A 24783-nucleotide genomic window follows, 5' to 3' on the forward strand; every position below is an offset into this window, starting at 1 on the left:
ACCTTGGGCCGCGTGGAAACCAGGGGCCGGGAGGACAGACACCGGCGCACCAGAGAAATACGGGGTGGGTGGAGAAAGAAAAGCTCCACCCGCTGACAGCCGTTTCATCTCCGGCCTCCCAGTTTTCTGCGGGCCCCTCCCGACACGGCTCCTGCTTCTCTCACGCCTCTTACGGAACGGAAATGACGTGTGCGTCGCGAGCGATTGACGGAAACAGAAATTGCTTTGCGGCCGGCACGGAAATTGCTTTCCTTCGGCTTCCGTTCTTGGTCCATGTGAGAGAAGCTGGCTGCTGAAATGACTGCGAACCGGCTTGCAGAGAGGTGAAGGGCAACGAGGGGAGGGGGGATTCTGGGTCTCGTTGGGGGCCGGGCTCCCCAGCTTTTGAGAAATGGGAGCCCCCCTTTAACAGATGGCAGTGGTTCCCCTCAAGAGCTGGCCATTCGTTCCTATTTTCCGCGATCCAGCCGTTAAAGCCCTTTTAATTTAATTTCATTCGCTTACTCCGCTCCTCAGCTGTATAGCTGCATCCCTGTTGGTCCTGATGCTGTTTCTGCCTTCCCAGCTCATTTACTATGTTTCACATTTCTCGTCACGTGACCCCTTTTTCTGCCTCTGCCGCGGCCCGATTTAATCCTCTGCGCGGGCAGTGCAGGGGTTATAAACTCCCCGAATCTTGGAAAGCTTTGCTGATTGGAGTCATCCACCACGTTTTGGCTCCTGTGATGTTTTGTGCCCCCCCCAACCCCGCCCCCGGAACTAAATGTAGTCCGTTTAGTAATGTTGGCTTTGCAAATACTAATAATATATGCTGTTAGGTAACGGTACGTTTTATAATTTGTTTGTGGGTACCAATCTCCTTAGTTAAGCACCTACTTTGCTAAGCAAGCCCCAGAGAAAGTGGCTTACTCAGCTGCTTTCGACCTGTTTCTCCATTCCTGGGAACAAGTGATCAAGATAACACTTTTGATTAGGCTGCCTATCAATGAGTCAAATATGTGGAGGATGCTTAGAAATATTAATCGTGAAACTGCCTTGCCTCCAGGGCTAGCAACAGCGTCTTTGGCCATATTATTCTAGGGTCTGACATTTTTACAGCTTCCCATAGGTCATAGGAAATGTGCCAATCACTGAAAAGTGTTAGCTCTTTTACATGCAGTTTTGAAGTCAGGCATCACTCTTGGAGGTGATGCCTGACTTCAGTCTAAATTTCACGTCTTGACAAGTTTCCAAAGGCATTCATGCTGCTTTATATATCTTCTGAGGGATAGGGCTATTCTGTGCTGAAATTACAATGTTTTCGAGATTGTTTTAATAGATTAGACATTGCTTCAAATAATAATATTTTTTTTTAATTTCAACTTTTATTATAATTAAGGGATACATATGCAGGTTTGTTAACATGGGTATATTGCATTCACATTTCTTTGTTGCCTCTTTTAACAGCCTTCTGGCTTTGAGCCAACAGGAAGAACTAGCGGATTTGCCAAAAGACTACCTCTTGAGTGAGAGTGAAGATGAGGTGGGTGACAATTGCTAAACTGCCTTCAAAATTAGGGTAGAGAGCACATTCCTGGAATGGAAAGGTGTGGCAATGTTCTATGTATTTGTTCAGGTCTCTCAAATAATTTACAAATGGTTAGTGTTTCATATATAAGATACTGTATCATATTAAGTTCTATGAGGATTTGGAAACTAAGTTACAATCACTACCCTCAAGTTGCATAACTATAATTTATAAGACCAACCAAAACAGGCCCAGGTGGTGGCTCATGCCTGTAATCCCAGCACTTTGGGAGGCCAAGGCGGGCAGATCACAAGGTCAGGAGATCGAGACCATCCTGGCTAACACAGTGAAACCCCGTCTCTACTAAAAATACAAAAAATTACCCAGGCGTGGTGGCGGGCGCCTGTAGTCCCAGCTACTTGGGAGGCTGAGGCAGGAGAATGGCATGAACCCGGGAGGCGGAGCTTGCAGTGAGCTAACACCACTGCACTCCATCCTGGGTGACAGAGTGAGACTCCATCTCAAAAATAAATAAATAAATAAGAGATTTTACATGAGACTCAATTTCCATGTTGTCTTTTCCCTCCCCCTCATCCTGATGATTTTTCCTTTTCTGTGTCTTAGGGGGACAATGATGGAGAGAGAAAGCATCAAAAGCTTCTGGAAGCAATCAGTTCCCTTGATGGAAAGAATAGGTAATGTTCTCATCAGTTAGGGCAGGTTGTATAGTCAATTCCGTGAGATTTCTCTGCAGCCAATATTTATTGAGTGCTTCATGTAAAGACCTTAATACCAGTGCCTAGCATATAGTAAGCATTATATAATTAACGGTTAGCTAGTATTAGTCTTAGTGCTATTATTGTAAGCATTTGCAGTCTTATTCCACACTGAAAATCTTTTAAAGAATTGAGTAGGCATTACTTAACCCCATTAGAAAAATAAATTGACTTACCCCCAAGGTCACCTGGCTCATAAGTTACAGGTTCAGGTGTGTTTGAATCTAAGTCCAATATGTTTTCCACTGTGCTTACCTTGTAATAAAGAGAAGAGATGAGGGTTAGACAACCAAGTTCAAGTTAGGAACAGATCTCCTTGCTGCATCATGACAAAACCTGACCCTAGAAGAAATACAAGAAACGAAAGCCCTGTTTGAAGAGAGAAGTGTTTGTCTCTCCCAACCCCAAGCCCCATAAAATTTATCCATTCCTATTATATCATTTTGCCTAATTTCAGGCGGAAATTGGCTGAGAGGTCTGAGGCTAGTCTGAAGGTGTCAGAGTTCAATGTCAGTTCTGAAGGTAAGTTGAACAAAGGAAGATACCCATGCATGAAACTTGTGGGGTTCCCAGGGCATTGTGTTCACCTCACCCCCCTAGGAACTGTTTTTGATGTGGTTAATGACTCATACCATAAATACCTGAGAGAGTGGGTGAAGAAGTGTAGTCAGATGCCCTTCAGTTTCTTCCATCTCTCAAAGAAAGCCTAGAAGGCTGTGGTCAAGGTATCCTACAGAGTTTGATGAGATGCTTATAGGATAGAGGGACATGAATGAAGAGAGCTGCCTCTTACTAGCTGCCTCTTAGTAACTTAGTCATAATTCATATTTGTACAATTTTATTTTTATTTCAGTTCTCTTAACAATGCTTTGAGTTAGGAGACAGGCAAATATTCTCTTCAGCCAGAGCTCAGAGAGGTCACATTACTTATTCAAGGGCCTTTGCCTAGTACAGTGTTTCTCAACCTTTGCTTTTTTATTGCTCCCCTGAGAGGAGCCTTTCAAGACATTTTTTTTTTTTTTTTTTTGAGACGGAGTCTCGCTCTATCGCCCAGGCTGGAGTGCAGTGGCACGATCTTGGCTCACTGCAAACTCCACCTCCCGGGTTCATGCCATTCTCCTGCCTCAGCCTCCTGAGTAGCTGGGACTACAGGCACCTGCCACTGCGCCTGGCTAATTTTTTGTATTTTTAGTAGAGATGGGGTTTCACCGTGTTAGCTAGGATGGTCTCGATCTCCTGATCTCGTGATCTGCCCGCCTCAGCCTCCCAAAGTGCTGGGATTACAGGCGTGAGCCACCGCGCCCAGCCTCAAGACATTTTTTTCCTCATTGTATCCCTCCCCCTGTGCCCCTTCCCCAGGAAATCAAGTCCTAAGGAATAAGAGTTTGTTGGACAGAGTTCAGCCTTGGAGGGACACAAAACATTGTAATACCTAAGATTTTTTTCATACTCCCCCAGAAAGAACCAATTTTCATCCTGGGGTGGGGGGGTGGTAAAACTGCCCCTGTTCAGAATATCTGCTCTAATAAGTGGCAGCCGTGGGATTTTATCCTAATACTGAGTCTGGATGCCAAATCTTTTTCACCCTGTTCACAACTTGGGCAGCTAGAATGGGTTTTGCATTTGTAGTAATCACTGGTGTAGCCTCCTAGGGCAAATAACAATGTATTCCAAGCATACTTAATTCAGTGGATATTTATTGTGTTTCTACTAGGTAGCAGTATCAGGAACTGTTGTAGATACCAAGGTTACAGTAGCGAATAAGATGTGAGCTCATGGGGCTTACATTCTAATGAAGGGAGACAATAAGAGAGGATGATGCAGTAAAGCAACTAAGTGGCTACTTTAGATTGGTTGGTCATGAAAGGCCCCTGAAGAGGCAAAATTGAAGCTGAGATCTGAATGACAAGTCAACCATGCAAAGATTGGGGAAAGCATTTCAGGCCAAGGAACAGCTAGCACAAAGGCTCTAAGGTAGAAACATGCACAACATGTTGAAGAATAGGAAAGAGGCCCCTGTGACAAAAGCATTCTAGAGGGTGGGGGTTGACATGAGGTTAGAGAGGCAGATGGGGATTAGATCTCATAGGACCGTGTCCTTTAGGTAGATGAGATTCAAAGTATAATGGGGAGTCACTGGAGGATTTTCAGCAGGGTCATGACATGCTGTGGTTTATACCTGTAATCCCCAGCACTTTGGGAGGCCGAGGTGGGCAGGCTGCTTCAGCCCAGCCGTTTGAGGCTGGCCTGGGCAACATGGCAAAACCCCATCTCTACAAAAAAAATACAAAAAAATTAACCACGCATGGTGGCACACGACTATAGTGCCAGCTACTTGGGAGGCTGAAGTGGGAGGATCGCCTGAGCCTGGGAGGCAGAGATGGCACCACTGCTCTCCAGCCTAAGTGACAGAGTGAGACCCTGTCTCAAAACAAACAACAACAACAAAAAGATCACTTTGGTTGTTTTTATTTTTGGCTGTTATGTGAAGAATGAATTGCAATGGGGCAAGAGTAGAAGCACCAGGAGAAAAGCAAATGAGTTTTGAATAAATATTTTCCCCTATCTTCTACCCCCTAACACGTTTGGGGATAAATGTAGAAGAGTGATAGTGTTGGCATGGCTAGAAATAGGCAATTGAAGTAAGAGAATTATTCTTGCTTCTCTGCACATTTGCCATCTACTGGCATTTTCTACTGAGGCTTCTCCCTACATTATATTGAGATCTTGCCTCACTTCTTGGTCTGACCAGAAAGTTTGACCTTTCCACAGGATCAGGAGAAAAGCTGGTCCTTGCAGATCTGCTTGAGCCTGTTAAAACTTCATCTTCTTTGGCCACTGTGAAAAAGCAACTGAATAGAGTCAAATCAAAGAAGACAGTGGAGTTACCTCTGAACAAAGAAGAGATTGAACGGGTAAGCTACAGAGAAGGTGGTCTATTAAGGGAAAGAAATTGAATTGACAAGGGAAAATAGGGTAATAGAAAGAAGGGAAGACGTGAAAAATGGGAGAAGGGGGAGTTGTGATTTCCCCACTATGGATAAGATTAAAAATAATCTAGGAGTGCCAGGCGTGGTGGCTCACGTCTGTAATCCCAGCACTTTGGGAGGCCGAGGCAGGCAGATCACCTGAGGTCAGGAGTTCGAGACCAGCCTGTCCAACATGGTGAAACCCCGTCTCTATTAAAAATACAAAATTAGCCGGGTGTGGTATAATCCCAGCTACTTGGGAGGCTGAGGCAGGAGAATCCCTTGAACCAGGACGTGGAGGTTGCAGTGAGCCGAGATCGCGCCATTGCTCTCCAGCCTGGGCAACGTGAGTGAAACTCCATCTAAATAATAATAATAATCTAGGAGAAACTGCAGTCCTGAGAAGCAAGAGGTAACCTCTAGCATCCTGATTCTTTCTTGGGCTAAGAAACGTTGCTTCCTAATTTCTCGTTAGTCCTTTGGGTTTGATGCTTTAATCTTGTGGCTCTTTCCGTTTACATACCTTGCCTGCTTCAGATCCACAGAGAAGTAGCATTCAATAAAACTGCACAAGTCCTCTCCAAATGGGACCCTGTCGTCCTGAAGAACCGGCAGGCAGAGCAGCTGGTTTTTCCCCTGGAGAAAGAGGAGCCAGCCATTGCTCCCATTGAACATGTGCTCAGTGGCTGGAAGGTGAGTACAACAAAATGAAACTGCAAGGTGAGATTTTGTAAGTTGAAGATTTCAGAGCCTGCAATTGAGTTGATTGGACATGTTAAGCTAAACCCCAGCATAAGTCATTTTAGCTTAGTGCTCAGAAAGAAGGGGTTGCCCATCGTCATTGTCAGTCATGTGATAGCCAGTCACAATAGCTCTGTGATCACTTTTTTTTTTTCTTGAGACAGGGTCTCACTCTGTCACCCAGGCTGGAGTGCAGTGGCACGATCTCAGCTCACTGCAACCTCTGCCTCCTGGGTTCAAGCAATTCTGCCTCAGCCTCCCAAGTAGCTGGGATTACTGGCGTGCACCAACACGCCCAGCTAATTTTTTTTGGATTTTCAGTAGAGATGGGGTTTCACCATGTTGGCCAGGCTGATCTCAAACTCCTGACCTCAAATGATCCGCCCACCTCAGTCTCCCAAAAGTTTTGTGATTACAGGCATGAGCCAACGCACCCGGTCTCTGTGTCACTTTTCATCTGCTTGTAGTATACAATACTTGGTATTTCTATGTTTTTGTGTTAAACCGTGTGATTGCCCGTATAGCAGGAACATAATAATGTTTTCTTTCTTTTACCTCAGTTTTTAAAAAGCATTTAAAGCCACATTCTGATCCTAGGGAAATCAGGAACTCGGTAGCATTAATGATGCCTTAGTGAGGATATGTGAACAACAGAAGCCAAAGTTTGCTTGAACAGGAATACCGCATTAAAATATAATGTGTTGCTGGCAATGACTAGAACTTCAGCAGGTAACTTACTATGACTCTGAGCTGCAGGGCAGGGGTTGATGTTTTAGAGCTGAGTTTCCCAAACAGTGACCTCTAACAAAGTTTTTGTCTGAAGCAAAAGGATAATTGTAAGTATGTTTGTTTGGTGGGTGTAATGTTGCCAGTTCTTTTTTATTATGAGGTTATTCTTTCTATTTTAATGGTGTTGAAATAGCTTTTCTTCTGAAATGATGGTGGTAGTAAATGATGGGATTGGGGGTGAAATGGTAGTTATGCTCTTGGCAAAATTAGAAGTTGGAAATCCTATGTTGGTCCCTGAAGTCCGGTTTTTAGTCTGAATAACTGCTTTAGAACAGCTAGCCTACTTTTCCAATACAGCATTGGTATGGAGTCTATAATGGGCTGATTAGTCTTAAATAGATGCCCTCTTTGTGCTTCTCCTCTTTATTTTCCAAAAACCCAAGAATGGTAGTTTCTTAGGCGTTGGGAAGTTGACCTAATTAAAGCTAATCAAAGTAAACATTGCTTGCCACAATAGCTAGAAATTGAGCAAGTAGTTGCTTATTATGGGGATAAGCTGTTTCTAATGTTTTTGCTGAAGTCACTACCATTCTCTTTCTAGGAGGCTTCCTTTTCTACATGAAAAAGAGATCAGGTTTAAAGTGTGGCTGCAGGATGAAGGGAGACTTTAGAAAAAAAAAATCAGAGGTAATACAATTTGTAGGATTCAAAAATAAAAAAGCATAGAAGACATGTAGTGAAAAGTTTGACTCCACCCGTGCCCCATCTGATCATTTTTACCCCCATACTCACCCAGAAGTAACCACTTGCATAAGTTTGCTGTTGTTGTTGTCTTAGAGTTTTATTTCTATATTCATGTTTACCTCCTTTTTAAATAAAAAGAAGTGTAGCATGCTACTACACACTGTCCTCCACCTTGCTTTTTCAAAATGACAGTGTAATCTTGGAGATAGCAGGAGAATGCCAAGTTTGTTATTAAAAACGAGATGGGGCCAGGCGTGGTTGCTCACGCCTGTAATCCCAGCACTTTGGGAGGCCGAGGTGGGTGGATCACCTGAGGTCAGGAGTTTGAGACCATCCTGGCCAACATGGCAAAACCACATCTCTACTAAAAATACAAAAATTAGCGGGGCATGGTGGTGTGTGCCTGTAATCCCAGCTACTGGGGGGCTGAGACAGGAGGATCACTTGAACCTGGGAGGCGGAGGTTGCAATGAGCCGAGATCGTGCCACTGCACTCCAGCCTGGGCAATAGCACGAGACTCTGTCTCAAAATATATATATAAATAAAAACTAGATGGTAGTGGAGGAGGTTACACTAAGAATAGAACAACCTCTTCAAGATAGAGTGAGGCTCAGATGTCATACATTGAGTATACCATGCCGTTCATTCATTCTAAGACTGACTTTTGAGAAATTATGCTAGTAGGGCACAGAGAAATAAGGAAGTGCTTAATGCAGAGTGTACTTTGTGGCTAGCAACTCCTAGGTCTCTCCTTACAACTTAGAGTGCAAAGTACCAACAACTAGTATATGCTGTATCAGGGTTTCTAGAGACTGAATATCAAGTCTCAGACCAGGCACGGTGGCTCACGCCTGTAATCCAAGCACTTTGGGAGGCTGAGGCAGGTGGATCACCTGAGGTCAGGAGTTCAAGACCAGCCTGGCCAACATGGTGAAACCTCGTCTTTACTAAAAATATGTAAATTAGCCAGGCATGGTAGCACATGCCTGTAGTTTCAGCTGCTGAGGAGGCTGAGGCAGGGGAATTTTTCGAATCCAGGAGGCGGAAGGTGCAGTGAGCTGAGATCACGCCACTGCACTCCAGTCTGAGAAAAAAAAAACCCTCTACTCTTTCCCCACCCCCCCCCAAAAAAAGAAAAGAAAATCGAAAGTCTGTACTATAGTTTTGGTCCAGCTCCCTAAAATTTTGTTTAGCTGCGAATAATTAAGTGGGATAATGCATGAGAAGGCATTTGTAAACTGCAAAGTGCTAGAAATGCTGTAAGTTAACTTCTTTCACCCCTCTCCTCACTATTCTCTGTCTACACTGGTATTTCCCAAGGCATTCTCCCTGAAACCTTAGTCTCTCAGTATGCCCTCAGAAGAGGAGAGGAGGCATTGCTAGAAAATGCTGCATGCCCCTACTGGAGATCGGAGAGTCACAACATGCTTTAGCATTTTAAAGGCTATGAAACAGGCCAGACGGATGTGGTGGCTCACGCCTGTAATCCCAGCACTTTGGAAGGCTAAGGCAGGTGGATCACCTGAGGTTAGGAGTTTGAGACCAGCCTGGCCAACATGGCGAAACATCATCTCTACTAAAAAATACATAAAAATTAGCTGGACATGGTGGCTTATGCCTGTAATCCCAGCTACTCAAGAGGCTGAGGCACCAGAATCGCTTGAACCCAGGAGGCGGAGGTTGCAGTGAGCCAAGACTGGGCCACTGTATTCCAGCCTGGGCAATAGAGTGAGACTCTGTCTCAAAAATAAAAAATTAAAGGCTATGGGCCGGGTGTGGTGGCTCACAGCCTGTAATCCCAGCACTTGGGAGGCGGAGGTGGGCGGATCACAAGGTCAGGAGATCAAGACCATCATGGCTAACACGGTGAAACCCCATCTCTACTAAAAATATCAAAAATTAGCCGGGCACGGTGGCGGGCGCCTATAGTCCCAGCTACTTGGGAGGCTGAGGCAGGAGAATGGCGTGAACCTGGAAGGCAGAGCTTGCAGTGAGCCGAGATCGCGCCACTGCACTCCAGCCTGGGCGACAGAGCGAGACTCTGTCTCCAAAAAATAATAATAATAATAAGGCTATGAAACAATGGTGAAGACACCTGTTGGATCTAATTTAACTTAGGGTATACAAACTGATTTTATTAAAATTTCAAAAAAATTGAATTTTAAGCTTTTAACAGGGGAAGCAAATCTTGTTATCTGATGAGGAATGTGTTTGGGGAAGAGCTGGTCTGTCTCCACTGCTGCCTCCTCTCTCACCTTCTAACCCTACTGCCCTACTGAAACTTCTCTCAAAAGGCATTAGTAAGGGGCCGCCGAATTGCCAAATCCCAAGCCCTCTTAGTCTTTAGCATATTTGACACCATTGGCACATTTCATTCTAAAAATCTCTCCCCTCTAGCTTCTGTGATATACTCTGGGTATTTTCTCTCTCTGGCTTTCCTTAGTCCTTCTTATTCTTGCTCTGTAAATTCCATGACTTTATTTTATTTATTTTATTTTCTTTTTGAGACGGAGTCTTGCTCTGTCACCCAGGCTGGAGTACAGTGGTGCAATCTCGGCTCACTGCAAGCTCCACCTCCCAGGTTCACGCCATTCTCCTGCCTCAGCCTCCCGAGTAGCTGGGACTACAGGCGCCCACCACCACGCCCAGCTAATCTTTTGTATTTTTTAGTAGAGACGGGGTTTCACCATGTTAGCCAGGATGGTCTCGATCTCCTGACCTCATGATCCGCCCACCTCGGCCTCCCAGAGTGCTGGGATTACAGGCGTGAAAATTTCATAACTTTCGACTATCACTTTCAACCCCTTCTTTGAAGCTCCAGTCTTATATTCCATGTGACTAGCAGGGATCACCTGGGTCTCCCATATGCACCTTAAACTTAGTCCAGACCAAAGTAAGCTTCGCATTTCTCCTTTCCCCAGACTTTCAAAACCTATACCACTCCCTTCATTCTGCAACTCAGTTAACAGCATAACTCCCTACCCCAGTCACTTAGGTTGGAAATCTCAGTCATTTGATTCCTTCTTGACCCCTTCACTGTCTCCCTCTCCGCCAGCTTATACAGGGGGCTAGACCTGCAAATTCTGTCTCTGTAATAGCCCTTAGGCTCCTATTTTCTCTTCATTTTCATTTTCACTGCCCTAATCGAGGCCCTCATCGAACCTTTCCTTTGGAACTTTCCATATATCCTCTACACAATCAGTAGGATTTTCTTGCTGAAACACAATTGATCATTGCTCTCCTGCTTAAAATCCTTCAAAGGCTGTTCACTTACAGAATAAAATAAAATTACCTAGCATTTTAGCTATGCTGGACAACACGTTGTTGTATTACATATCACTCCTTTCCCTGTGTCTGTGTTTTTGCTTATGCTCATCTGTTTGGATTTTTTTTTCCTCCTGACAGAATTGTACTTAGGCCTCAAAGCCTAACTCAAAAGGTCACTTCCTTCCCCAAGCCTAACCTACCTCCCAATAATATTTAATGGTGATTTCCTCTGTGATTACCCCTATAGAGTAACGTAGCAGTATGTTATTTGAGGGTAAAATAAAGGGTATTTAACCCATTATGTTATGCTGCTTGTGTTGTATATGTCTCTGCTCTGAAAGGCTGTGAGCTCTATGAGGACAGGAACTATCTTAATCAGTTGTGTGTTCCTAGCACCCCATACAAGTGCCTGGAATATAGCTACAATCAATAAGTGTTTGTAAATTGAATTGAATTCAAGGGACATTACAACACTGTAGTATAAATCACTTTGTAGCCTGTGATTGATCACTATTGCAAATACTAAAAGTGGAAGAACACGCACCTTTACTATTCAGTAGAATAGTTTTATGGTTAAATCAATAGCATCGTGTAACGTGATGATGTGCGTTAATGCATTTATCCAAATATTTGTAAGTTTAATACTGACCACGATGTATATGGCTATTGAAGAAAACCACACATAATATGTGTGTCAGGTTTGAAACTAGCTCCGTTGCCTAGGGCTGTCTTTGTGCCTTGCCAGAATGTGGACCATGGCATGATCGGCCTGATTATTTAGCCATCCTCATGATAGCATGTGGAATAACTGGTTTACAGTTCATTCGTTTCATACATACTCTGCCTAGCATGCAAAATTAACTGGAAACTGAAGAATTGGAGCCAAAGTTAGAAAATGAGGAGAGTTCAACTTGAACCATCAGGAAACAGGCTAATTACATGAAGGTCTTTTTTTTTTTTTTTAACATAATAGAGATGGGGTTTCACCATGTTGCCCAGGCTGGTCTCAAACTTGTGGGCTCAAGCAGTCCTCCTGCCTCAGCCTCCCGAAGTGCTGGGATTACAGGCCTGAGCCACCATGCCCATCCTATATTTTTTTTAAGGCAACATCCTTTTGTGCTCAAGAAATTAAGACACACACCCCACCACAAACTACATTTGAAGACTGTGCCAAAAAAAATGCCATGTTTTTTCTCATTTTCTTTCATCAGTAATTAATGATACCAAGAACACTTATATGCATGGTTTATAGCAGTTGGCTATGGTCAAAAAAAGTTGGGCTTCCCCTCTGAGACATTTGCAGATCTATGTCCTAGGTATACCATCAGTGGCAAATAATGCTTATCTTAAGATCTAATCTCACAGGGCATGCTGGGCTCACGCCTCTAATCCCAGCACTTTGGGAGGCCAAGGCAGGAGGATCGCTTGATGCCAGGAGTTTAAGACCAACCTGGGCAACATGGCAGGACCCTGTCTCTACAAAAAATTAAAAAAATTAGCCAGGTATGGTGGCTTACACTTGTGGTCCCAGCTGCTCAGGAGGCTGAGGCAGAAGGATCACTTGAGCACTAGAGGTGGAGGTTGCAGTGAGCTGAGATTGGAGTGCCAGTGGACTCCAGCCTGGGTGACAGAGCAAGACTCTGTCTCAGAAAAAAAAAAAAAAAAAAAACAAACTAACCGCCCCTTCCCTCTAGAAATATTCTAAAAGAAGGCTTATGATATGAATTTGAGTTTCCTAACTATAAAGTAATAGATATGTGCTTCAATAATACATAACAATACAGGGACTAAAGGGCAATGTGCCTAGATTCTTAAGAGAATGGAAATCTGTTTAACATATATTGGTAATCTGGGCCGGGCACAGTGGCTCACACCTGTAATCCTAGCACTTTGGGAGGCCGAGGCAGGCAGATCACGAGGTCAGGAGATCGAGACCATCCCGGCTAACACGGTGAAACCCCGTCTCTACTAAAAATACAAAAAATTAGCTGGGCGTGGTGGCAGGCATCTGTAGTCCCAGCTACTCGGGAGGCTGGGGCAGGAGAATGGCGTGAACCCAGGAGGCGGAGCTTGCAGTGATCTGAGATCACACCACTGCACTCCAGCCTGGGCGACAGAGCAAGACTCCATCCCAAAAAAAAAAAAAAAAAAAAAAATATATATATATATATATATATATATATATATATATATATATAGGTAACCTGAACACAGTGATCCCCCTCAGCAGTATTAGAGAGTAGCCTCAGCGTCTCCCTGCTGAAGTTGTCTTATATAAGAATCAAATAAGGCTTTATTTACACTTCTGACAACAAGACTGGAACCCCCTTCTCTTGCTGTAACAGCCAATCCTATCCACTTATGATTCCAATTATACTGTCATAAGTTAGAGAATCATAGGAACGTGAAGAGAGAAAGCTGTAAAAGCATGGCTTAAGACTCAGAATGTTTTGTTGCTTCTTTAAGGCAAGAACTCCCCTGGAGCAGGAAATTTTCAACCTCCTCCATAAGAACAAGCAGCCAGTGACAGACCCTTTACTGACCCCTGTGGAAAAGGCCTCTCTCCGAGCCATGAGCCTGGAAGAGGTAAGTGTGTCATAGGCCCTTCAGCACACCCAGGCATGCCACGCTTCTCCTAGCATTTGTCCTCTGGCCCAGGTGTCACTGTAAATCTCATTTGTTGTAGGCAAAGATGCGCCGAGCAGAGCTTCAGAGGGCTCGGGCTCTGCAGTCCTACTATGAGGCCAAGGCTCGAAGAGAGAAGAAAATCAAAAGTAAAAAGTAAGGAGGCCCCTGTGAACTGGCCTTGGGTTCCACAGAAGAAAGTCATGTGGCTCATCATGAATTCTGTGGAGAGAACCTTTGATGCAGCAACTAGAGTCATGTAGATGAGGTCCCAAACAGGAGTGACTAGCCTTTTGTTCCCCCCAAACCAACCGCATAGAGTTTTGCCAAAAAGATGACTATTCAGTTACTTTCTCTGCCTTCCAAGGCATCACAGAGTGGTTCTGCAGAATGAGCTCTGAATTCCAGAGCTGTTAAGGCCAGTAGGGCTTCCTTCCTGCCTTTTTGCCTCTTTGAAACTTGTTCGGCCGGGTGTGGTGGCTCATGCTTGTAATCCTAGCACTTTGGGAGGCCGAGGTATGGATGGACCACTTGAGCTCAGGAGTTCAAGACCAGCCTGGGCAACATAGCAAAATTGGCTGGGCACGGTGGCTCACACCTGTAATCCCAGCACTTTGGGAGGCTCAGGCGGGTGGATCACTTGAGGTAAGGAATTCAAGACCAGCCTGGCCAACATGGCAAAACCCCATCTCTACTAAAAATACAAAAATTAGCCAGGCGTGGTAATGTGCACCTGTAGTTCTAGCTACTTGGGAGGCTGAGGCGGGAGGATCGCTTGAGCCCAGCGGGTGGAGTTTGCAGTGAGTTAAGATCACATCACTGCACTCCAGCCTGGGTGACAGAGTGAGACCCTGTCTAAAAAAAAAAATTAAACTTGTTCTACCCCTCCCTTGAGTTATAGAGGCAAAGGAGACTCTTTGAGCCGCAGAGGTCTACCCTGAGGACTGTGGGTACCAAGAATCTTGCCAGTCCTCTCAGGTCCCAAACTGACTCCCTATAGCCAACTAGCTCTATGATGCCCATTCCAGCCCCCTGCCTAGGGAACCCATTGGGTACTACGGGCACTTGTGCCTATGACATCCGTGCTTCAGCTAAATTGCTAAACTATTCCCTCCTACCCCTACAGGTATCACAAAGTCGTGAAGAAAGGAAAGGCCAAGAAAGCCCTAAAAGAGTTTGAGCAGCTGCGGAAGGTTAATCCAGCTGCAGCACTAGAAGAACTGGAAAAAATTGAAAAGGCCAGAATGATGGTGAGACTACTTCTTGCCCCACCTCTACCCCTTTGAACCAGCTTTCCTTGGAAGGCACTAAAGATCTAAATCTCACTCTGTCCTTTCTTTCTAGGAAAGAATGAGCCTTAAGCACCAAAACAGTGGGAAATGGGCCAAGTCAAAGGCAATTATGGCCAAATATGACCTGGAGGTAAGAGACCCTTGGGGTGAGAGAAGATCTGGAATTGGAGGATGCTAGCAGAAGCAGAGTTGGGGAAGAGCCATAAGGATGGATGGAAAACCAGGAATCTAAAAAGGCATCAGAAAAATCTCTAAGGCAGAAAGGAAAATGACCAGGAACAAGGTGGAAAAGGAGAGATGAAAGGGAAACAGCATTGAAGGCAAGTCCAAAGTGGGAGAAGAGCTTTTTAAAATCTTATTTCACCTGTTGATTCCTTGAGGACAAAGAATTTGTCTTCCATTTTATACCATAGCTATTAACCCAGTGTTGTATATGCAGTTTAAACAGTAGGTACCAGTAAGAAATACTCACCAAGTCAAATTGAGAGGAGGCAGCTTAATGAAATGGACCAGGAAAGGTGTTATTGTGGCCACTAATGACAGGGCTCTCATGCTGTGACTCTTTCCTCCAGGCTCGCCAAGCTATGCAGGAACAGTTGGCTAAGAACAAAGAACTGACACAGAAACTCCAGGTAGCCTCTGAGAGTGAGGAAGAGGAGGGAGGCACAGAAGATGTGGAAGAACTCCTTGTCCCTGATGTAGTGAATGAAGTGCAGATGAATGCAGATGGGCCGAATCCCTGGATGCTCAGGAGCTGCACCAGTGACACCAAAGAGGCTGCAACCCAGGAGGACCCTGAGCAACTGCCAGAGCTTGAGGCCCATGGAGTTTCTGAAAGTGAGGGAGAAGAAAGACCAGTGGCAGAAGAAGAAATTTTGTTGAGAGAATTTGAGGAAAGGCGATCCCTTAGAAAAAGATCTGAGCTCAGCCAGGATGCTGAGCCAGCAGGCAGTCAAGAAACAAAAGGTGAGCTGTGATCAAATGGAAGGGAGAAATTCTTAGTGCTGTGGACAGACTATGGGAGAAAAAAAAAAAATGTGTCCACCCACACACAAAACTGCATAGTAATTAGGCTCTGGGGACTTGCAAGAGTGCATGCACTGGATCCCTGAAGAGAAATTAGATTCATAACTATTTTTCTTCGAAGACATTTAATAAGCAGTCATCTGCATGGCCGTGCAACGTGGTTCAGGCACATTTTCTGTTCTTGGGGGCTTACAGCCTTCAGAAAGCCATAATAACTAAACCATCCTCGAAGTCAGGGTGTGAGTTAGTGTTCCTGGTACCTACACACCAGGGAGAAGTACGTATGGTAGAATGGCAAATGTGAAAGTCCATTCACACCTATAGACACAGATAGGTCGATTTTGAGACATTAGGAAACATCTTCTAATTGCTGGATTTTTGTGTTTTGTTGGTTAAGTAGGAGTGGCATTTTTAGCACTTCTTAATGCTAGTTTATGTGTGTCTACATGGGGTGAGACTTTATGGAATAAATGACTCCACAGGGCTACATGGCAAATTAGAATTGTGACTCCATGCTCAGGCTCTATTTGTACGTTATATGTTCTACCTGTTATCTTGAAGAGATCTTATTAACAATGTTAGCACCTGTGAAATTGGTCAGAGTTCCCATTCTGGCAATAAACCAGGACACTAAAAAGCCTGCCTAGCAAACTACCTACATTGAGAAATCACTTGGCTATCTGGACAAATTACCAGGTCTGGTTTGGCTTCACATAGGAATGCATTTAGATGATGGCAAAAATCTGGTTTTACATGGCAAAAAAATTATTTTTTTCTACTTTTTTTTGTTTAAGAGACAGGGTTTTGCTCTGTCATCCAGGCTAGAGTACAGCAGTGCAATCATACCTTACTGCAGCCTAAGACCTCCCAGGCTCAAGTGATCCTCTTGGCTCAGCCTCCAACTAGCTGGGACTACATGCATGTGCCACCATGCTGAGCTAAGTTTTTGTAGAGACTGAGGTCTTGCTCTGTTGCCCAGGCTGGTCTTGAATTCCTGGCCTCAAGCTATCCTCTCACTTCAGCTTCCCAAAGTGTTAGAATTACAAGTGTGAGCCACCGCACCCAGCCTCCTTTTTTCTTTTCCTTTGTTTTTTTTTTCAGGTTTCCACATACAAAAATTCATTTTAAAAGAGCTATCATTTAGAATGTATTGTGGGGACCTTTACTTAATAGTTTTGGCTGGATATTTCTGGGATTAATAATTGCAAGTAGTCACTTCTGAGAGAATTTTGGAAAGCAGCACAGCAGGCTGAGACTGTGGGGGTGTACATATATGACCACAGGACCCTACTGGCTTTCTCTTGAGCCCCCTCAACAACTGGCCATCTAGCTAAATGTGCAGAGCGGCTGACTGTGATATGAAAGGATGAAAGATAGATTTGCATTTCCTTGGACAGTAAATAAATTGAATTTTCTCAAACCTTCCAAGAGTGTCCTAAAATACTGGAAAGCCACGGACCCCAATGAAAATGAGCAAGGAAACCTGATTCTTGAGAAATAAACGTACATGTGTCCAAAGGCCAGATCTAAGGAGCTACAATGGCTTCATGCCAAAGCTAGACAGCAGGATCAACTTGAGAATGGAGGCAACTTGAGTCAATGAAAAAGATAGTTTAGAAGCATGTCACTGCCAGGTTTCCCTCCAGACTCTTTTGAGACAGGTCTCTGTCATCCAGGCTGGAGTGCAGTGGTGCAACCTCAGCTCATTGCAAGCTCCACCTCCCAGGTTCAAGCAATCCTCCTGCCTCAGCCTGCAAGTAGCTTGCATTACAGGCATGCGCCACCATGCCCAGCTAATTTTTGTATTTTTAGTAGAGACGGGGTTTCGCCATGTTGGTCAGGCTGGTCTCAAACTCCTGGCTTCAAGTGATTCACCCACTTCAGCCTCCCAGAGTGCTGGGATTACAGGTGTGAGCCACTGTGCCAAGCCAGCCCCTCCAGACTCTTGAGAATAGTGTTATTTGCTCAGATGTTGCCAGTGGAAGTGTGAGCTACATCCACTGGATAAAGCAGCTACTTCATCCCTTGACTCAGCCACAGCAGATTATGAAATACTGCTTTAAGATATGGAGTAGAAATTCTTGAGTCAAGATGAAAATCCTGGATAACGTTTTTACAAGCAGTAAAGCAAAAATTACAATGAAGTTACATTCAGAAGCCACCTGTTAAGTGGCTTCCTTTTTTAAAATTTGGAACTTGGGGCAATCTTCCCAAGCAGGGTTTACTGCACGAGGAACTTAAGCCACAGTCCCAGTTATACAGCGGATCATTGGCAAAGCTGGGAATAGGGCCCAGGATGTCTGCTTCCAAGATGCTACTTTTTTTTTTTTTTTTTGAGACAAGTCTTGCCCTGTTGCCCAGGCTAGTATGCAGCGGCACAGTCACAGCTCCCTGCAGCCTTGACCTTCCAGCTCCAGCGATCCTCCCAGCTTAGCCTCCCAAGTAGGTGGGACTACAGATCCACACCGCCATGCCTGGAAATTTTTTGTTGTTGTTGGAGGGGTGGAGGTGGTAGAGATGAGTTCTCACTATGTTGCTCAGGCTGGTCTCGAACTCCTAGGCTCAAGCTATCCTCCCCCCTCGGCCTCCCAAAGTGCTGGCATACAGGTGTGAGCCACCATATCCGACATCTCACATGCTACTGTTTTTTTTTTTTTTTTTTTTTTTTTTTTGAGACAGTCTCGCTCTGTCACCCAGACTGGAGTGCAGTGGCACAATCTCGGCTCACTGCAACCTCTGCCTCCCTGGTTCAAGTGATTCTCCTGCCTCAGCCTCCCGAGTAGCTGGACTACAGGCACATGCCACCATGCCCGGCTAATTTTTTGTATTTTTAGTAGAGACGGGGTTTCAGCGTGTTAGCCAGGATGGTCTCGATCTCCTGGCCTCGTGATCTGCCCGCCTCGGCCTCCCAAAGTGCTGGGATTACAGGCGTGCGCCACCGCGCCTGGCCACATGCTACTTTTAATTACCCAACTCCATTGCCTACTATGATTATTGTACTGTCTAGGAGATTCAATGTACAGAATCTTCTTTTCCCCATTTGTCCTTGTTATAATGTCTTATGTGGTACCTAGCACTTGGTGGGTGCTCAACAAATGCTTACCGACCAGACAATGTACAAACCTCCTTTTCTGACAGCTTTCATTCTTTTTCCCCCAGATTCCGGCAGCCAGGAGGTGCTGTCTGAATTGAGAGCACTATCTCAGAAATTGAAGGAAAACCATCAGTCCAGGAAGCAAAAAGCAAGTTCAGAGGGGACTATTCCCCAGGTCCAGAGAGACGAACCTGCCCCAGAAGAGGAGCCCCTGTTGCTACAGAGGCCAGAGAGAGTACAGACGCTGGAAGAGCTAGAAGAGCTGGGAAAAGAAGAATGTTTTCAAAATAAGGAGCTTCCCAGACCTGTGTTAGAAGGGCAGCAGTCAGAGAGGACCCCAAATAATCGCCCTGATGCCCCTAAGGAGAAGAAAAAGAAGGAGCAAATGATCGACCTACGGAACCTCCTAACCACACAATCTCCCTCCGTGAAGTCTTTGGCAGTTCCCACAATAGAGGAGCTGGTGAGCAGAGCCAGGGTGGTGGGCCGTTGTTCAGAAAGTGTCCTTCTTGTGCAAGGAGTAATGAAGCTTTGTTTTGCTGGGGGCACATTTCAGTAGTTGAGAGGTCCAGAAATAGTATAGGGCCAGGCTAGTTCCAGTGATGTTTTAATAGATGCAGATATATGGGTGCTGCCAAGACCCCTATTTCCGAAACCCTGATCCACCAAAATTCCTCTGGGGTGACTCTAAAACTGCTCTCAGAGGTAAGAGGGAGTAACTCAGAGTTCTGACCAGATCCCAGGCAGGACAACTTGAAGGTGAGTCATTGAACTGTTGCCAAAGTTTTATTCAGTGGGATCTCAAATGGTCTGAGACTCCCCAGTTAATCTGAAACTTAAAGTGAAGCATCCTGGCACCTGTCTTTTCAGAGATATAAGCTGGAGGAAGCCTACAGTCTGCCCACTTAGAGCTCCTGCTGCTAACACGGGCCATTCCTTCCTCCACCCTGCAGCTTCCTTACTGAAAAGTTTAAAATTATGTCATATGATAATGAGCTAGGGATATTTACCCTAGAGGGAAGAAAATTGGAGCATGATTGGCTGTGCATTGGTTTGTATCGCAAGACCATCATTGTTCAGCACTTCCCCCTAGGGGGCGCTAAAATGTCACGACCCAAAATTCAAGCGTTCTCGCCATGAACCACAGCTCATAAGCCAATCTGTAGCTCTCGCTTGTTTCTTCCCAGGAAGATGAAGAGGAGAGAAACCAAAGGCAGATGATAAAGGAAGCTTTTGCTGGGGATGATGTCATCAGAGATTTCTTGAAAGAGAAGAGGGAAGCTGTGGAGGCGAGTAAGCCAAAGGACGTGGACCTGACGCTACCTGGCTGGGGCGAGTGGGGTGGTGTGGGCCTAAAGCCCAGTGCCAAGAAAAGACGCCGGTAAGAATGCCGAAGACAGTCTGTCAAAAGGGCACCAGGTTCTCCCCCCTCGCCCTTCGGTGTCCTCCCTACCCTTTTGACTAAGTCCTTACTGCTCCTAGTCAGATGTCCTGTTGTTCTGCTTTCCAGGTTTCTCATTAAAGCCCCTGAGGGTCCTCCAAGAAAAGATAAGAATTTGCCAAATGTGATTATCAATGAGAAGCGCAACATCCATGCAGCGGCTCATCAGGTGAGAGCTTAGAGAGCTCTTTAGCTGCCTGCTTGTTACTGCCTGGCTCTCTTGCTTGAGAGGAGTATTCTAGTGATCTGTAGTCAAGAGGGACGTGTGATCTTAACCACAGAATCAAATCTATTGTTTTCACTGAATGGCTGTTAGATTTATCATTTCAGATAGACTATGCTGTTTTAATTACTGGCCAGGAAAAAAGTTTAGAGTCAAGGTAATGCTCAAACAGAGGCTATAAGGTTTGAACTGTAGCTTAAGAAAAATGAAGACAAACCGGTACTTGTTCAGGAGAATGAGAAGATTGTAAGTTGTGTCACATGATAATGAGCTAGGGATGTTTACAAGAGAAGAAAATTTGAGCGTGATTACGGTGTTCAAGTATATCGAAGGTTATTGTATGAAGTCACATAAAGTAGAAGTTAGAGGTGATACAGAATTCAAGGCTGCTCTGGGAGTATGAGTATGTGTAAAGGGGACTCAAGAATGAGATTGGACTAGATGACCTTTATGTTCCCTTCAATTCTGAGATCTGTCCCCAGCCAGTATATTGAAATGAGTTACATTTTTCCCTCTGAAGGAATAAAGAACTAATGGCTACACAACAGAGGTAAGAAGATACACATTTCAATAACATTCTTTTTGATCTTATTTTGTGAACCAATCACTGCAGAAACTGAATCATAACTACCGCAGTCCCAATTAAGGCTATATAACTAGAAAATAGGCAGTTACACGATAAGGGAAGGGGGGAAAGGGTGCTTCAGTGGGCCAGGATTCCAGGTGATGGGTAGAGTATGGAGCTTAATAAAGACCACCCTTCCCTTCCAGGGGTCTGTTTGTTTTTTTAATACAGTCATGGCAAACTGACAAATAGTTTTCTAGGAATCTCCCCTGATTTTCATCTTTTTAATAAGTTACTGCAGGTTCCAACATGCAGTAGAATAAAGTGCTTCAAGGCCCCTAGGGGAGACTTCTGAGACTGAATACTTTGTCCAGGTGTTCTCTTTTTCTGTTGCCCTGGTTGACAAGCACAGATGTAGTTGTCAACCCAAATAAGACATTCCCTTAACTTACAGAGAATCTGTTTCCTTTGCTACTACTAGGACCACCTGATAGTACATAGCTTCTCTTGAGTATTCCACTGAATGTTTCCAGAGACTACTGATTTTTTTGTTTTGTTTTCAGATGGAGTCTCACTCTGTCACCCAGGCTGGAATGCAGTGGCACGATCCCAGCTCACTGCAACCTCCACCTCCCAGGTTCAAGCTATTCTCGTGTCTCAGCCTCCTGAGTAGCTGGGATTACAGGCATGCGCCACCACGCCCAGCTTATTTTTGTATTATTAGCAGAGACAGGGTTTCACCATGTTGGCCAGGCTGGTCTTGAACTCCTGACCTCAAGTGATCTGCCTGCCTCGGCCTCCCAAAGTGCTGGGATTACAGGTGTGAGCCACTGTGCCCTGCCAAAGACTACTGATTTTTACATCCCCATTTTCTGCTTACGTGTTTTCCTCCTTTGGCCACTGGGGAAGTGTTGAAAGATTATTTAATGTCTGAAGGTTGCAATGTGGTGGAGGAGTACCAGGCAAGGAAACAGGAGCTTTGGGCTCTGTTCTGCAATGCTGCTCCTCATTTACTTAGGTCCATCACTTCCCCCCTCTAAGCCAAATCTTCAGGCCAAGGGAGATGACCATTGTCAATATCTAGGGCCTTCCAGCTCTACATTCTGTGATGCCAAAAGAAGATGAAGCTAAGTGGGCCAGGCATGGTGGTTCACGCCTGTAATCCCAGCACTTTGGGAGGCCGAGGCGGGTGGATCACGAGGTCAGGAGATCGAGACCATCCTGGCTAACAGAGTGAAACCCGTCTCTACTAAAAATACAAAAAATTAGCCAGGCGTGGTGGCAGGCGCCTATAGTCCCAGCTACTTGGGAGGCTGAGGCCATCTCTACTAAAAAAAAAAAATAGAAAAAAAATTAGCCAGGCATGGTGGCAGGCCCCTGTAGTCCCAGCTACTTGGGAAGCTGAGGCAGGAGAATGGCGTGAACCCGGGAGGCGGAGCTTGCAGTGAGCGGAGATCATGCCACTGCACTCCAGCCTGGGAGACAGAGCGAGACTCCGTCTCAAAAAAAAAAAAAAAAAAAATCAATCCTAAGAGAGGGAAGGAGACTGAGAGCATAAAGAGGGTAGAAAAGTCATAAAATCCACAGGGATACACAATGGTCTGGATTCTTGCAGTCACAGTGTTATATAGAAAAGCTCACTCTGGGACAACAGCCCTGGAGCTCCTGTAGCTAGATAGGGACAGTGTCACTTGTAATCCCAGCTACTTGGTAGGCAGAGGTTGCAGTGAGCAGAGATCACCCCACTGCACTCCAGCCTGGGCCACAGAGTGAGACTCTGTCTCAAAAAAAACAAAAACAAAGACAGGGGCAGTGTCAGGGTAGTTTTTCAGACCCTGAATTGTTGAATAAACAGGGGATCCAGAGCCAGCTTAGGCCCCCCTACTCCCAAATGTCATCAAGCAGATTGGATTCCCAAGGGCAGATGGGAGCAATGGGACGCCTTGACCTCTCAGTCTCTTCACTTGCAGTCATGATGTGGAACCGTGGCCTGTACCAAAACAGTACCTGATGAGAGTTGCCATTACAGTATACAACTGCACCCCAGGCCTGCCTCATACCAAATCATTCTCCTTCCTTTCCAGGTACGAGTGCTTCCATATCCATTTACCCACCATTGGCAATTTGAAAGGACCATCCAGACCCCCATAGGATCCACATGGAACACCCAGAGGGCTTTCCAAAAGCTGACTACTCCCAAGGTCGTCACCAAGCCAGGCCATATCATTAACCCCATAAAAGCAGAGGATGTGGGCTACCGGTCTTCCTCAAGGTCGGACCTGTCTGTCATACAGAGGAATCCAAAACGAATCACCACACGTCACAAAAAACAGCTGAAGAAAAGCTCTGTAGATTGAGTTGCTGGAGGAGTGACAGCCAGGAGCCCTGACTTCACTTCCTTTGGTCCAGTTTTACTCTGGTACAGGGTGGATTCCAAAACTGCCTCAGTACATTGCGTGTAGTTGAACCACATTTTAAAAATAAAGGCATTTTTTAATCTATTTACCTGGAGTATATGTTGCGTTGTCCCCCAGTGGGATCATTTTGTTCAAGTCAGACACCTTTGGACTCTACAGCATTGCATTTCTCAAGTTGCACTTGTCAGGGCCACCTCCTTTTCTTACCAAGGATTATGTAGTTGGTCCTAAATCGAAATGGAGAAAGTTCACTGTAGTCTGTGATCTTAAATATATCACATCAGATATGATCCACCATTAATAACTGCCAACTTGAGGAGACAGGGTTAATAACGATAAAATATTGTATATTTTAACCTCTGAACCTAGAAAGAGGATGTACAAACTGCAATTGGATTCTGCCCTAGACTGATCCTAAGACCAGGACGGTGCCGAAGCTGGGTTCTGTCCCCACAAGTTTAGCCACAGCCATTTTTTTCACATGTGTGAGCTTCCCAGCTTGTACAGGCTGCTATCTACAATATCTCGTATATAACCTACTTATTTTCTTGTAAGAAGACCAGGAGGTTTTACCCTTATTTTGTAGATAAAGGTAGATGTGATTTCAGAAGTAAACCTCTATTGCCTTTCCTTCCTAACTCAGGGCCCACTCCTCACCATTGATTGAAAGTGTAGTTTATTCAAGCATTGCTTTGCTATATGACAGTTCACATGGGCTTCTCAGCTCTGAGGAACTTGGCCTGCCTTTGGATGGCAAGAAATATACGGAAAGAGCCCCTGCAGCTGAGTTTCCTAACAAGGAATTTGGGAAACCCCTCTGATTCCAAAAACGACACCACTACTGCACCTTGCCTCCTGCCTTGGAGATTCAGTCCTATCCCCAGTATTCTTAGACCACAGTGGGTTCATTTTTGTGTCACAGGCCCCTCTAAAAATACGTTGAACGTTATGAACCGTCTCCAGAAAAACGTGCACACACGCACATTTGTATGGCATTTTACATACAGTTTCAGGGGTTTTAAAGACATTTGGAATCCCTGGGCCAAAAGCTGTACCACTCCAAGTTTTCTTTTGCAATCCCCCCAACAGATACGGCCGTCTCTTCTGAGCACACCACTCTCTAAATCAGTTCTAAAATGTTTAGACCTCAATGGTAGCTAGTCCCAGTATCTTTACAGGAGAAAATTTTCAGAATAGAGCGTGTATCTAGTGTTACACACTAAACTGAAGTGAAAAGCCAAAGGATAAATTTATATGAATCCCCCAGCGGTCCCCTGTGGCCCCCTACTATTGCTCATCCTCTTAAGAAACAACCTGGGACTGGGAAGAGAAGGGAAATGAGTATGTTGAGCAGTGTTCAGTGCCC

The 24783-nt window shown here is 45.0% G+C and overlaps 1 protein-coding gene across 2 annotated transcripts; it reads left to right on the forward strand.

Moving 5' to 3' along the window:
• Positions 1-208: 208 nt before the first annotated feature.
• Positions 209-23501, forward strand: UTP14A (UTP14A small subunit processome component). Of its 2 annotated transcripts, none has more exons than XM_004092511.3 (15): positions 209-323; positions 1447-1522; positions 2132-2202; positions 2741-2805; positions 5056-5198; positions 5790-5945; positions 13201-13320; positions 13421-13515; positions 14486-14609; positions 14704-14781; positions 15224-15617; positions 18837-19234; positions 19959-20152; positions 20282-20381; positions 23085-23501. In XM_004092511.3, exons 1-15 carry the CDS (start codon positions 298-300, stop codon positions 23355-23357), a joined length of 2313 nt encoding a protein of 770 aa, XP_004092559.3. In that variant the 5' UTR covers positions 209-297; the 3' UTR covers positions 23358-23501. The 2 variants fall into 2 exon arrangements, with proteins under 2 accessions (XP_004092559.3, XP_030663136.1); XM_030807276.1 differs by having other exon boundaries at positions 19959-20064.
• Positions 23502-24783: the final 1282 nt, after the last annotated feature.

The sequence above is a fragment of the Nomascus leucogenys genome, chromosome X, assembly GCF_006542625.1.
Source record: "Nomascus leucogenys isolate Asia chromosome X, Asia_NLE_v1, whole genome shotgun sequence".
Taxonomy (NCBI): domain Eukaryota; kingdom Metazoa; phylum Chordata; class Mammalia; order Primates; family Hylobatidae; genus Nomascus; species Nomascus leucogenys.